Source organism: Branchiostoma belcheri, unplaced genomic scaffold, assembly GCF_001625305.1.
Source record: "Branchiostoma belcheri isolate BF01 breed outbred unplaced genomic scaffold, Haploidv18h27 scaffold24, whole genome shotgun sequence".
NCBI classification, from domain to species: Eukaryota; Metazoa; Chordata; class Leptocardii; order Amphioxiformes; family Branchiostomatidae; genus Branchiostoma; species Branchiostoma belcheri.
In genome coordinates, this window is record NW_017803843.1 from 1,822,022 (window position 1) to 1,835,343 (window position 13,322).

The 13,322-nt window shown below is 41.0% G+C and overlaps 1 protein-coding gene across 1 annotated transcript in view; it reads left to right on the plus strand.

The window, feature by feature from the left end:
- Positions 1 to 4: 4 nt before the first annotated feature.
- LOC109470934 (pleckstrin homology domain-containing family H member 1-like) overlaps positions 5 to 13,322 on the plus strand; it is a 77,910-nt gene continuing 64,592 nt past the window's right edge. Inside the window, exon 1 of the mRNA XM_019770031.1 lies at positions 5 to 599. Coding sequence (XP_019625590.1) covers positions 474 to 599 — 126 coding nt within the window. The 5' untranslated portion in view covers positions 5 to 473. The remainder of the gene's footprint in view (positions 600 to 13,322) is intronic.

Here is a 13,322-nt window from a genome sequence, read left to right on the forward strand (position 1 = left end):
GCAGTGTGTGAGTCACTGCCGTACAGACGAGAAGCGATCGGTCGCCGACTAGCAGCACAGCAGTCGTACCAACACACCACACCTTTTGTCGGTCTCCTGTCGAGAGCTTCCGTCTGCTAGAGACAAGCTAAGATTCCTTCCTGCCTTTCGGTATCATCGGCCGCGGGCCTGTCGATCTCTGAGCCCGAGTTCGGACTTGCCTTGTTCCTGCAAAGTTCCTGGACCAGACGGTCGCGTCGCGGCGATCGCCCGGTTTGTAAGCGTTTGCAGTGTTGGCTAATCACGTCGACCTACAAACCGTGAGTGCGGAAGCTCGCCGGTTGTTTCCCAAGAAATCTAACGTCCTGATCGGACCGCCACCGGGCCGTTATGTAGCGGACACCCACCGGCCTGTCCCGCGCTCTTATTTGGGAGGTGGGTGTTTTGATAACCCGTGCACGAAGAGCGGTGAGCTCACGGGTCCGGCAGCAACTATGGCCTCGGCACCGGTCGAGTTGGACGGGGACGTAGACTGGAAGGCACGATGCCTGACTCTGGAGGGTCAACTCATCAGATTCAAGTCCCAGGCCAGTCGGATACGGGAACTGCTGGCTGAAAAGGTAAGACACACTTAAGAATCCGTTGGACATAACGTTAATGTGTAAATAATAATAAAATCGACTGCATGTGGCACTATGAAAATTCAATAATTGTCCCGCAGAGGATTCAAACCATTCCGTTTCCAATACCCACGTACCACACATCCAGCCTGTCTTTGCGCTGCTGGATGCGAGGTTACAGGAATTTTATACCTGACACCGATAGGGTCTTCAGAACGGTGGGAACGGGACCTGGGCTGGGAAAGAGTAGCTTTGTTTGCCTTTTCCTCGAATTGAGGGGCTGGGTATCAACCTTCAGGTGTACATGTAGACTGATGAGAGTGTTAGAGGATCGGTACGATGGTGTGTTTATGGTCCTGTCCTCCATCTTCCTGCATTAGAACAGCCAGTGGAGCCCACAAAACATTTCATTGGTGACATTTAATCCCCTCTGTCAGTTCCTGTGTCTGATTACAGCCCCCCTTGCATATTTTGGCCACACTGACCACCAAGCTAAAGAACACTAACAGCAACATGCATCCAACCGAGATGGTGTTTGTTGTGGTTCCCTGCTTGACGTGGAAGTTCAGGATACATCTGCGGGGTGCAAGGCCTTGTCTAATGATTGTGAATGTTACATTGCATGTAAAATTGGATGCCAAATAATTTTTGTCATAAGCACATGTAACATTATACAGTTTTTCAATGTAGACAGTGTTTTAACATCAGTAAACATCATGCATTCAGAAAATCAGATGTTTTATTTCCTGTAATGAGAAGAAAACTTTTAACAGGACATTAATCTCTGCTCTATTTGTAAACACACAGTAAGACTATACATCACATTGCCGTGGGGCTCAGGAGGATGAGTGTTTCTTACATTTACAGGCAATTGTCATCAAAGCCCTTTGTCACATGCTCCTCAGAGAGCCAGTGTTCATTTCTGTGGTAAGAATGCAAGCCTTTTTGACGAATTGTCAGATCCTCCAGTGGCTGTGAGAAACTGAATAGTGGAGGTCCGTGGGGTTGTGTGGAACATGTCTCATCAGGATGTCCGTTGTTGCTGTTATAATCCTAAACTGGTGACATCATATAACCCAGGCCAGAGGACCCAGCTGGATCAAATCCCAAATGGCAGACAATAATAACAGCTTCCCCCATTTCCCTGGATGTTAGGAGACCAGCTTCATCTCTCCCAGGCAGAAGAGTCATCTATATTCAGGAGTTACATTTGACGACCCCAGGTTTACTAGCAATTATCAGGCTTGATCATATATTTTCTATGACAGACATATATGACACGTCCCCTACCCTCCCTCGTACATGTTTTTGTCAAATTTTATGTAGATGATAGGACTGATCTGGGATTACAGAACAGTAACACATGTATTACTTTTAGCAAGCAAGGATCAAAAGAAAACTGTCAACACTACCTCTGGGTACTGCAGGACATCAGTGGTTCTCCCAGGAGCTGAGTGATATGTAAAGCCACCCACAACACCTATGGATTAGCCTGAGAATCAATCTTGTGTCATTGTTCAGTAAGAAGATAACAACGTTCTAGGCAAGTGTTATCCTGGTGGGTAGGGTGTATCTGTGCACAAGTGTGTAATCTGTGTCAGTGGCACAGCAGAATGTTACTCTTGTCGTACCTCCCTGTATTTGTTTTCCTTGTTCCAGGTTGAAGAACCTCACATGTTTGTGTGGGACTAGACGTTACACTAGTTTTAGTGCATGGGGGCATTGCCGCATAGTATTTGGCAGAATTTAAGGAGTGCCACGCAGTTTGGCATGCACTGAGAGGTTATAGCAGACACTGTCTGTAGCAAACCAACTCTGTATATAGGAAATGTTAGCATGATGTCATTTGTGGTGTCAATTACGCCCTTGGAAGTTGCTGGTGCAGTATTGTTGGGGTCAGGTACAGAGTTGTGCTTTTTGTTCATGGTCAACCCTAAGTCATTAATCAGTGTGTACTCACTGCTACTGTTAACTTGGTACAGACTTTCAGGTGTTGTTAGCTATGGAGTCAGTGGTTGAAGGCAGTGTTAGAAGGACATCCTGTTTAGCTCAACTATACAAACCCAGACTAACTGTTGTTTCTATTTGTCTCGCTTCCGTAGAACCTAGATCAAAGGGGTCTCCAGAGACATGATTTATTATTTTTATTTATGGTAGACAATCAAAGGTAGAAAGAATTGTAGGAGTGCTGGTCTTCTCACTTGGTAGTAACAGGGAATTCCTTACATTTTAGAGTGACAGCTAAATGAGCTATTCAATCACCAGATTGAAGAAAGGGACAGGTCACTTCAAAACCCTAACCAGATTGATTTGTGTCCATCCTTAATTTGCTTTGTCATTGGATTTGCATCTTACAATATTTGGCAGCCATATCATGCCATGAAAAATACATGCACAGGCAATGTAGGTCAATATCTGAAGTAGATTGCAGTTTGCACTTTGTGTTGAAAATGTGTACCCAATTACTTAAAGCACATTGAACCCAGGGCAGATGTCTGGTAAATAAAGAATGCTGCATGTAAAAGCTTTACAAAATGATTTTTGGTGTGTAAACTGTAAGAAGATGCCTTAATTGCAGTTCCAACAGTACACATCTTGCTTAATGAAAATGTAGAAATATACCCTGGAATTACCAAGAAAAATGTTTAGCCAGACAGCTGACTCAAACATCCTGAGAAAAATAAACAGTATTTCTTTTAGTGGTGCATTCTGACTGTGTTGAGTCCTTTCAAGTTGGCTCTCTGCCCCATTGAACAGTCTCCAATGGAGCTGTAAGGTTTGGTTTTGAAAAGCTGGATTTCCCGTGTGACTGTAAGTCTTGCATGGGAACCCTCCAGCTCTCCAGATGAAACATGGCTTGACATTTGTTCTTCCAGGATGTGTACAGTACCTTTGTCTGGGGAATAATGTACAACTTGTGCCATGTTTGACAGAGTCTGTTTCAGTTTCCATAGTCAGGTCCTCAGTAACTCAAACAAATTTTGAAAGCTGCTTTTTCCTGTCTGTGTTGAGTCCTGTACTGTTGAGTTGGTAGACAGTAATAAACGTTGGTCTGTAAGAACTCAAGTTCAGGCTGTTAAAATCAAGATATGTTATAATTGCTGTTTTCTCTTCCTGTTTCGTAGGTATGGGAATTAAGGTCCTGTCTTTCAATCAGATATGAAATGTAGCTTTGGCTTTTCTGTAATTCTTATTCTTTGTTTTCAGTTAACAAAAATTTGTTTTAATGAATTTAGTTAGATGTTTTACTTTACTCTTTCAAAAATGAGCTGTAGTCAGCCATTAGTGACTTTACAATGTTGTCTGGGATGTTGGGATGACGGAAGCCAAACCCTCGTCAGGCGATGCAATCAACAGTAATTTGATTTCAATAGACGTCATTCAATTGCTATATCTCCTCATCTCTGTAGTGGCCATAACATGTCAGGAGCCATTACATTTACAGCATGATCTGGTGGGAAGTTTCTTCTTGTGCCTTTTTACAGTTCACTTTTGCGTTAAGCTAATCTTACAGCCTACTTTCAGCTCTTAGTTTGACACAATGATGCTTTTTATTTGGCAGTTCTGTGCAGTTGTTGAATTCATTATGGCTAGATTTCTGTACCACCTGTGAAATATTTGCATAAGTTGAAATTATACCTTCTGAGAAGACATGTATATTTTTATCGTTAATCATGCCACTACAGTTTACACTAATAATCTTCCGGATAATCCGATTTGTTTATGTAAAAGGTGAGGAGTGGGGGTGGCAGAGAAAAATGCTATGGTAAGGTGTCCCTGACAGATTCAGGCCACCATAACTAGACACACAGCCCTGTGATATGATATGGTCAGCATGGAAGGTTGGCTTGCCCTCCCCACATGTCCAGTGGTGAGGTTTGTTGTGTTGTGATAAGAACCACTGTTTGTACAGAGTGAAACATAATTTCTAAGTGGTCCTTTAGTTGGCAAATATCAAACAGTAGTAACCTCCCTAAAGGTCAGAAAGGTGTAGGTGGGAGGGTAAGCAACTGAAATCCCAGCATTAAGCTAGATGCATGCTATCAAGAAAGTGATGTTTTTAGATATATATAATACAAAAGTCTGTTGATCTTTCCTGCCAGTATCAAGTTATGGCTAGATCACAGAGATAGCAGTGTTTTTCTGGATTCAACCATCAACATGTATTTGTGGGTCCAGGTTGGTAAGGAAGGACTGAGAGAGGAGCATGTTGTAATCATCACAATACCACCTCCTGCCATACTATGTGACTGTATTCTATACAAAAATAAGTCAAATTCGACAAATTTTCTCTCCATTGTTTAGAGAAGAGATAATGGCTGAAAATACTCCAATTATTGTATTTTCGGTGAGTTATGATATTCTTATTTATGCACCTCTGGTATCCATGCCAGACGATGGGTCATCTGGAGCCAACCATAATGTGGTCTATCACTAGTATCAGTATCGTGCAGATTGAGATCTGGCACATATTAAAGGTCATCACATACCATCCTCAAAGGTAACAACAAGTCAAGAAGTAGGTCATATGAAACACATGAGATAAGAAGTACTACATAGTGTTATTAATTTATGTACTGCAAGTGACAAGTTAATTGGCAGAGAATATGGGGATATCTGAACAGGTTAGGTAGGGCTGTGCTTTATGGGAAAGCAAGTCCTGCCCTTTCACCTTCCTCTGGCCAGGTGGAAATGTTTACCTCTCGTGGTTAGACTTGTAACAGTCAAAATTTGGCCAACCGTGTATGTGAAGGTTTTTTCTTGACTTGGGAAGTAGTGATGAACTTTTCATGTATCTAGTGTGTGTTTTATTTATCACCTTACAACTACCATTTCAAGGGTGATAAGGGTTATAAAAAAATACTAGTTATAGCAGACATTTTAGCAGACAGCATTCTGGATCTACCACTGTCCTCAGTATTATAAGTTCTGTTACATATTATCAGTGAGTGATGCTTTCAAAGATGAAAGCTTCCGATATTTATTGGTTCTGAGTCATGATATCAGAAAAGTCTTGTTTCTTTTTTTTATACCGTAATTAATAAAGTTCAGATACCAGAATCAACCAAGTATGACCTCTGTTTTGCATATGCATGTGCTGATTTTTTTTCTTTGCAAAAACAGTCTTTGTAACAGTATTCTTGTAATGTATTGCTTGTTAGTCACCGCTGAAAGTTGTGAAAGATCTGAGATGTAGACCATATGTAAACAGTACACAAGTCAGGTCAAGTGTAAGTCCTGTATCACACCTGGTAAAGGAGATTGCTATCTATACAGTACATCAGGACATACCTCACATTCTTTATGCTGCCTGGAAGCATGCATGTGTTCCCCTGATCTGAGACGTGTCATGCCAAAACTACGTCATAGATTCACTATGCAGCAAAAATAAGGGTGTGCATCTGATTATTGCTGGTGATTAACGAGGATCCTGAAATGTCATGTTCTTTTTCATCTTCAGTTGAATGATAAGACATACACATCAGCATAGCAAAGGTGTATCAACACTAACGGGATTGTCCAAGAATAGACCAAAGGGCTAGAATTAGTGTCACTATTCTCTTCTGTGCCATTTTTGGAATGAAGTTTGCTTTTTCTGCCACCTGGCAAGAGTGGGGTCAGTATCTTCCCAAGCCATCAGACAATACCAGAGGTGACCCCACCTGCCTTTGCTGTCAGGGTGTTGTTCGTGTGTCCTCTCTTCTATTTGAGGCATGCCAGTAAGGCCAGTCCACAAAGGTGCCGGCATGGCTCACAGAAATCCACATTGGATCCCAGCCATTCTTTCAGTCTTGTCCCTGGCACTTGCAAGGATTTAGAGGATTCTTTGTTGTGTTCCCTGAAGTCAAAGATTACTGTAGAAATTGTCCCATTTACTCCAGATGTAACTTTTTCTACAAGATGGTGGACAATTGCTTTGTACTGGGTGACAATCATATCATTTGTTAGAACTAAGCTTTCAGGAAAGGAGCATATGCAAGAACTGGTAAACTACAAATTCATTTGGGGTATAGAAGATGATTTGAATTATGTATACGTTGTTCCACTTTTAATATTGTGACTGTTTCTTATAAGAGTTTATCTTTAATGTTTATAATCTACAGAGGACAGATACAGGAGACAGGTATGCAGCAAAGTAACTACGGACTTAGGGCAAGTTAAACTCTTGATCTGGGAACTGCTGAGGTTGCTTGAAAGGGAAGGAGTGACATTTGGAAGAAGATTATTCGGTCACTAAATAGAGGATCCATCTATTTTGGGAGGTAGAAATGTGACTTGGCTTATGCTGTCTGGAATTTTCTGGCAGAGAACACCTTGACACTTGTGTTGGGTGGAAGCACAATTCTGGAATGGGAAAACAGAAGATGTTAAGCACTTCACTGAGCCATTGGTGTATATTTAGAGAGGCTGAGAACAGTGGCTGCATGTTCCTCAGCTTGGCGAGTTGCCCATCACATATTTGACCTGACATGACCTTTTAAAAGGGTCCCATATCGAATTACACAATGGGTTTTTACTTGTTTGAATTGAAACACCAGCCTGTGGCTCCTTCAAAAATATCAGTTGTGACATTTCCTTCCATTTACATTTAATAGTTTGCCTTGTGGGTGAGATTTGTCTTCTTCTGTCTTACTCATTGATAATTTGATATGTATGAACCTAGTACACAATAGTTTGTTCCAGCTTGTACCTGCTAGTTTTGTGCACCTGGTGCCCTCTGCCTGCTGGTATAACCTATGGATGATAGAGCACAACAAATTGGGTATATCATGTTATTGGTCTCAGGAGAGTGCATGCTCTATATATCTGTAAAGTGGAGGCCAGGTGTCCTCAAACAATGGTGCCAGAAGGCATTGCCTACCCTACTTTCCTTTTCTTTGGATGACTCCCAAAATGTCATAAAAACATCCAAACAATAGTAACTGATCATAGTGAACATGTTGCTAAATATAACAAAAAGTACAAAATCTTATATTATAGTAGTATATAGCACATAGCAGTACTTGATTTTAAGTAAGTTCTTAAGTTAACCATGAATTGTTTCTTATTAGCCCTAGATATGGATTTGTTACAGATATATTTTGGAAATGCAGAAATTTCTGATACTTGTGTCTCTTATTTGAGCTATCATTGATTTTGAAACTCATTCCAGGCTGCTCTCAGCCAAGCTGGCATCAGCAGTGGCAAGGCAAGTGTGCCCCTCGCAAGGCCAGACATTATAGTAATGGAAGTGGAGAAAATAGGTACATTTATCATCCACAGTGGGGCATTACAGCAGGGTCCCACACACAATAGGGGCAGGTATAAATACCTAATCTATCACTCAGAGGGAGATGGTTTCTGACTCAATAGTCAGGAATCTCCAGTGGTTAGGTTCATCAATAATTTGTGCTCCTTGTGTTCTGGGAAACGTGAGATTTCAGACAAGATGAGGAGACCATCTACTGTGCATCAGGATGGTTCAGGTCAACCTCTGATTGAAATGTATAGGAACAAAATTATAACCACCAAATGTTAAATGCATTGGGTCTACCATTTACATCACTGGCATGGCCATCATTCAATCACAGATGTCATAGGCAATTACTGTAGTACTAACTGTAGTGTATGGATCCATACAAATTAATGACCTCATTTGCATGAATGTATTTGAGTTGCATCTATGGAAATTTGTGAGTACTAGATGACAAAGAGTAGCAAAACATGGTCACCTGCCAGTTAGATAGGTCCTTGCTCAAGAATGTCTGTAGAACATGAATCTGGCTGCGTACTGGCCTGATGTAAAGAGACCAACCCTGCAGTAATAATATATGACTGTGTATTTCCAGTGGCAGCCAACTATGGGTGCTTCTGCCTTGACCTTGGTACTGGAAGACAGGGGCAGTTCTGGTCTGTATCAGCTGTATCCACATCAAAGGGACGCTTCAGTTGCACGACAGTCCTAGTGTCTATGAATCCTACTTCCATGATAAACATCCAAGAGATTGATTATAAGAGCAGACATGACATCACTTACTGCCCTGCTACTGCACCTGTCTGACCTTGTGCTAAGTTGTAGTTATAGCTACTGGGACAGTCCTACTGTCTCAGAATCTTACCTCCACAATAAACATCTCAATGATCCATGATCAGAGCAGTCAGGACATCAACTAGATTACTTTTCAAGTTTTCATCCAAACACTGACCTATTATTTGTAGCTTAATCATCTGGAGGAGATGTGAATGTGTATGCGTGGATCTGATACTTCTGAAGTTTTCTGGCTCTAATCGCAGTACTCATTTCAATCAGTGATATGATGTCGTCAGACTGTCTGTACAGACCTGTAAGGCATGGACTATCCATTTTTCAGTTTGACCTTCAAAGCTGTTCATTGTATACGTGGAGTCAACAGAGTCACATGCTTTGTATGAGCTACATGTAGTTAATCACGACCAGAGAAAAAGACTGTCTGTCTAGTGATCCCTACCCGACTTCTAGCTTTGAGCTTTGGTTAGTTTGTAGATGGAGACTTGACAAGAATGGGTTCAGAAAAGTTTACATTCCATTGAAATTGTTCCAAGAAGAGCACTGTCACCTTCCTGCCACAAATTGGATGTCTCTTCACCCAGAACAAGGTGTTAAACACCTCACAGGATCACCTGTCATGTCGGAGGGATTAGCAATCCTAAGGAGTGGCCCTGTAGCTGTCACAGGTGAAAACATCAAACCCCACCTTGGCCTGGATGTGATGGGTTCACAGTTTTGTCAGATCTTTGAAGAGCTGCCAATCAGATTAGATGGTGGAAATGACTGTCAGGGTCAAGTCTGAGTATTTCAGGAATGAGACATTGGTTCAAGATGAAATGATTATCAACATCCTTGTTTCATTATGCAACATAAAGTGCAAGATGAAGAGACTTCTCTCTTTTTTTAGTTACAAGTTGATGGTTTGTTTGAACTTGAATAGATATATATGACGATGGGTATGATAAGATTGATAGACAGAATGACAGGACATCAGAAGTTCAGATACAGGAAATGGGGTGAAGGTCACAAAAACTCAAAATACTTTCCCCAAGTCTGAAATCTCAAATTTCTTGTTTGTAGTTTGATGAAATTCGCAATCAACTTCAGGGTGTGTGGGACAATCCCAAATTGCAATTCTATAGTAACTATTCCTGAGATCATTTTCCAAGACCATTCCATAACTTGTTTGTATGTATGTTTGATGAAAGTCAGTTATGACATATACAAGCCATACGTCATATTACACGTGCATATTGCCTCTCTTTATGACTGGTCCCACACTTCTTTTTTCTTTTAGAAGAAGATGATGACAGTCATTAAAACTGTTTTGGTTCTGCCTGTTCCTGCTTGGTATGGCTATAGATGGCAGGGACCAACCACTGGCCGTCATCCTGTATTTGTGTATGTTAGCTGAACACCCAGAGAGGAGCTATTTTTTGCAGCCTGGGAAGTGGAGCACTTCCAGGATGAGTACTTGAGAGGGAGTGCCATAATTGGCTTCATCCTACCCAAATTCAATGGGCCAAAGAGCAAAAGCTACCCCAGTATCTCTTGGCTCTGCCCAGTAAGATTCCCAAGGAGCTATTCTGGGCTGTTTTTTCTGGTCTTGTCCACACAGTTGTGTGTATAGTCCCCTGGTGCTGTGTCCCATATCTCACCCCTGCCTTCCCCACAGACTGACAGGCAGTCCAGGGGGAACCATGAATATGTGACCACACACAGCTACTGCAGGCAGATAACAGCACAACTGGCATATCCTTCCCACCCCCTCAGCAGTCCCTCTTATCCTCAATGGGAAAGCCTCAGCTACATTCACCAAACTGTAATATGTAAGGAAGGGTTGAATTATTTAGCTGTCTTACTCCTGACAAGACAGAGTGGAGATGCCTTGTGCTGTGTTGATGTAACTTTCAAGTACTGATAAACCTATTGACACTTTCATGGGTGACCGCCCTATGTGTCGAAATCCCTATGTGTCGAAGTCCCTATGTGTCGAAGTCCCTTTGTGTCGAAATCCCACCAGCACGCAGGGTGTGGGGCCGTTACTTTGTTGATACAGACCGTGAAGAGTTGCGCCCATGCACCCGGCAGCGTAGCAAGAATTTCCGTTAAACGTCGTGACCGTGGATCAAGGGGGACACTGTCACCACAATGCAGCATTCATAATTCCTACATCCTATACCGTCTTCTGCCACTTTAATCTTGTATCACAGCTGGGAAAACTTGGCTCTCTGTTAATAGGAATCAGAGTCCAAAGTTTTAGAGTCCGAAGCTGAGAATGCAAAATATCCGTCCAACCTGCTCACGCGCCATTTGTAATACCGCATGTAACGTAAACTAATTAACATGATAACCCGGAAAATTTTTAATAAATCCCTAGTTATTATTTTATGAATATGTGTTGAGTTAGATATCCACATGCCTTGCTTCTTCTCTTTATATGTGTATTTTTTTTCCATTTCCTTGTCAAATATTTAATTTAAATTTGCGCTATGATGCCGTCAATCTGAAAAGGTCATTCTAGTTCAGTGAGGGCGGCGCACTGCCGTCGTCTCGTGCAGCGACTCGTTCGTCAGGGGGCGGGATCGCTGTAGATTTGTATTTCATTATATAGGATCCTAAAAAAATTAGAATCATTATAAAAATCTCGAGCTTTGTCTATGATGATGATAATGATGAATGGTTTATTGGACATGCTGGATTGTGGATTCATGACAATTGTTCTTGGGTAAAAACGTCGCATGAACTAACAAACTGTCCCTTTTACGATCATGAAAGAAAGGAGCTTTTTAATGAAGCCACAAAATCTTATCGTTATTTCACCAAATATACAGACAAAAAAACACACATTTCAGAAAGAGTGGGATCCTTTGTCTTCCATTGTCTCAGAAAAAGAAGTCAAACCCAACAAGTTGATACTTAGTAGTTATACTTACTTACTTTCTAGACTAGAATTAGCCACTTGATATACATGTCACACATGTATTCATTGTTTGTTCGTCCCTCTTAAACATCTTCTTTGTATTTGCAATAAGCCCGCGGGTAAGAATTTGTAACAAACTAAGTGCTATATCTTTAAAAATTGAGTATGAACTCCTGAGTTTGATACCAAATCAAACTATGAAATAGAACAAAAATGTTCCCACGATTAATTCCTCTCAAACTTGGTCTGAAGTCACGTACCTGAAAAATACGTGTGAAAAGTAAAGAACAAGTTTTGGGGAGAGGGGGGGTCAAAATGCAGGAAATTGCGTTATTTAAGGCTTAAAAATAAAAAAAAAATTTCCGGGGGGCATGCCCCCGGCCCCCCTACATTGCGATGGCCACCGGCGCTCACACCCCTCCCTCCAAAAAAATTTGGACACACTCATGAGCCGGGGCTGGCGGGAACGCTGCTTATTTAATTTTCGACACATAGGGATTTCGACACATAGGGATTTCGACACATAGGGATTTCGACACATAGGGATTTCGACACATAGGTGTGTAACCCTTTCATGTACATAGATTTTGAAAAAATTGTGAAATCTCTTGTCATAGAGTAGTTGGGAACACTGTGACATTAACCACTGGCACTTGACCTAAACACAGGTCAGAGTAAGTATACAATGGTGTCAGATGCACTAAAACTATAACTACCTGCAATTCTAGCCTTTGCGGAGGGTTTTATTTTGTTTGTACAGGTATCAGTGTTTTAGACCAATGTTCAGGTAACGTAATGCTAGACACTAATCATGTACCTAAACCTAGTTTGTAAGGGAGATTTAATGACCACTTTAAACATAATATAACTTCTACCTGGAACACATCATGTATGGTCTTAATGGCAGGATCACTAAGTGCTTTGATTCCATTGTAAAGGCTTATGTATAAACATTGTTATTGCCTACACTTGTGTTTTTGTAGGGTGCAGTATTTCTGTCATAACAGTGTCATTGCACAAATCAACTCAAATTGCTTTACTTCGAAGAGTTGGTATACTCAGTCATTTTAATTTCCTCCCATTGTTTTCTTGTGACAAAGATAATTACCTATGTCTGCTTTCTGGCTACAGATCAAACAGATGATTACAAACAAATTCGTATTTTCATTTGAATAGAGAAAAATGAAAGATGGAGGGAAACTTGAAAGAAACTGCAGTCTATTAGTAATGTCAATGGTATTGTATATTTATTGACTACATGTATATACCATAATTTAATTATACACACAGAACACAATGATGATTTTAATGTAGGAACTAAAGACCTGGCCAAAATACAGTCCTTGAATGTTCAAATCATCACCTGTTAACGTGCTCTTTATCAAACTAGGAAGACGTTTGAACTCATTATTCTATCTAAACACCTTCACAAGTATTGATCACCTGGAATATGGCTTTGTTTAATGTTATGCACATCTATTAACCTTTAAAACAGACTCTGGTACAGACTGGTACAACTTTAGACAATTGGAAGGAAGTAGTTGTATATGTATGTATGTAGTAGCCTTTATGGGCAGAACAATAGCTGCTGGTCAAACAGTGTCCCAGGAAAAAAAGGAAGCACTTCTTTAAACAGTCATGTGGATGTGAGTGGGGTAAAGAATGAAGGTGGGTACATTGTATCTAACAGAAGTGGGTACACAGAATATAATCAGCAGGGACAGGATGTCCACTTCTTACCCCAGAATTAGATGTTGACAAAACAAGTCCTGTGTTTGTTTTGATTAAGTGG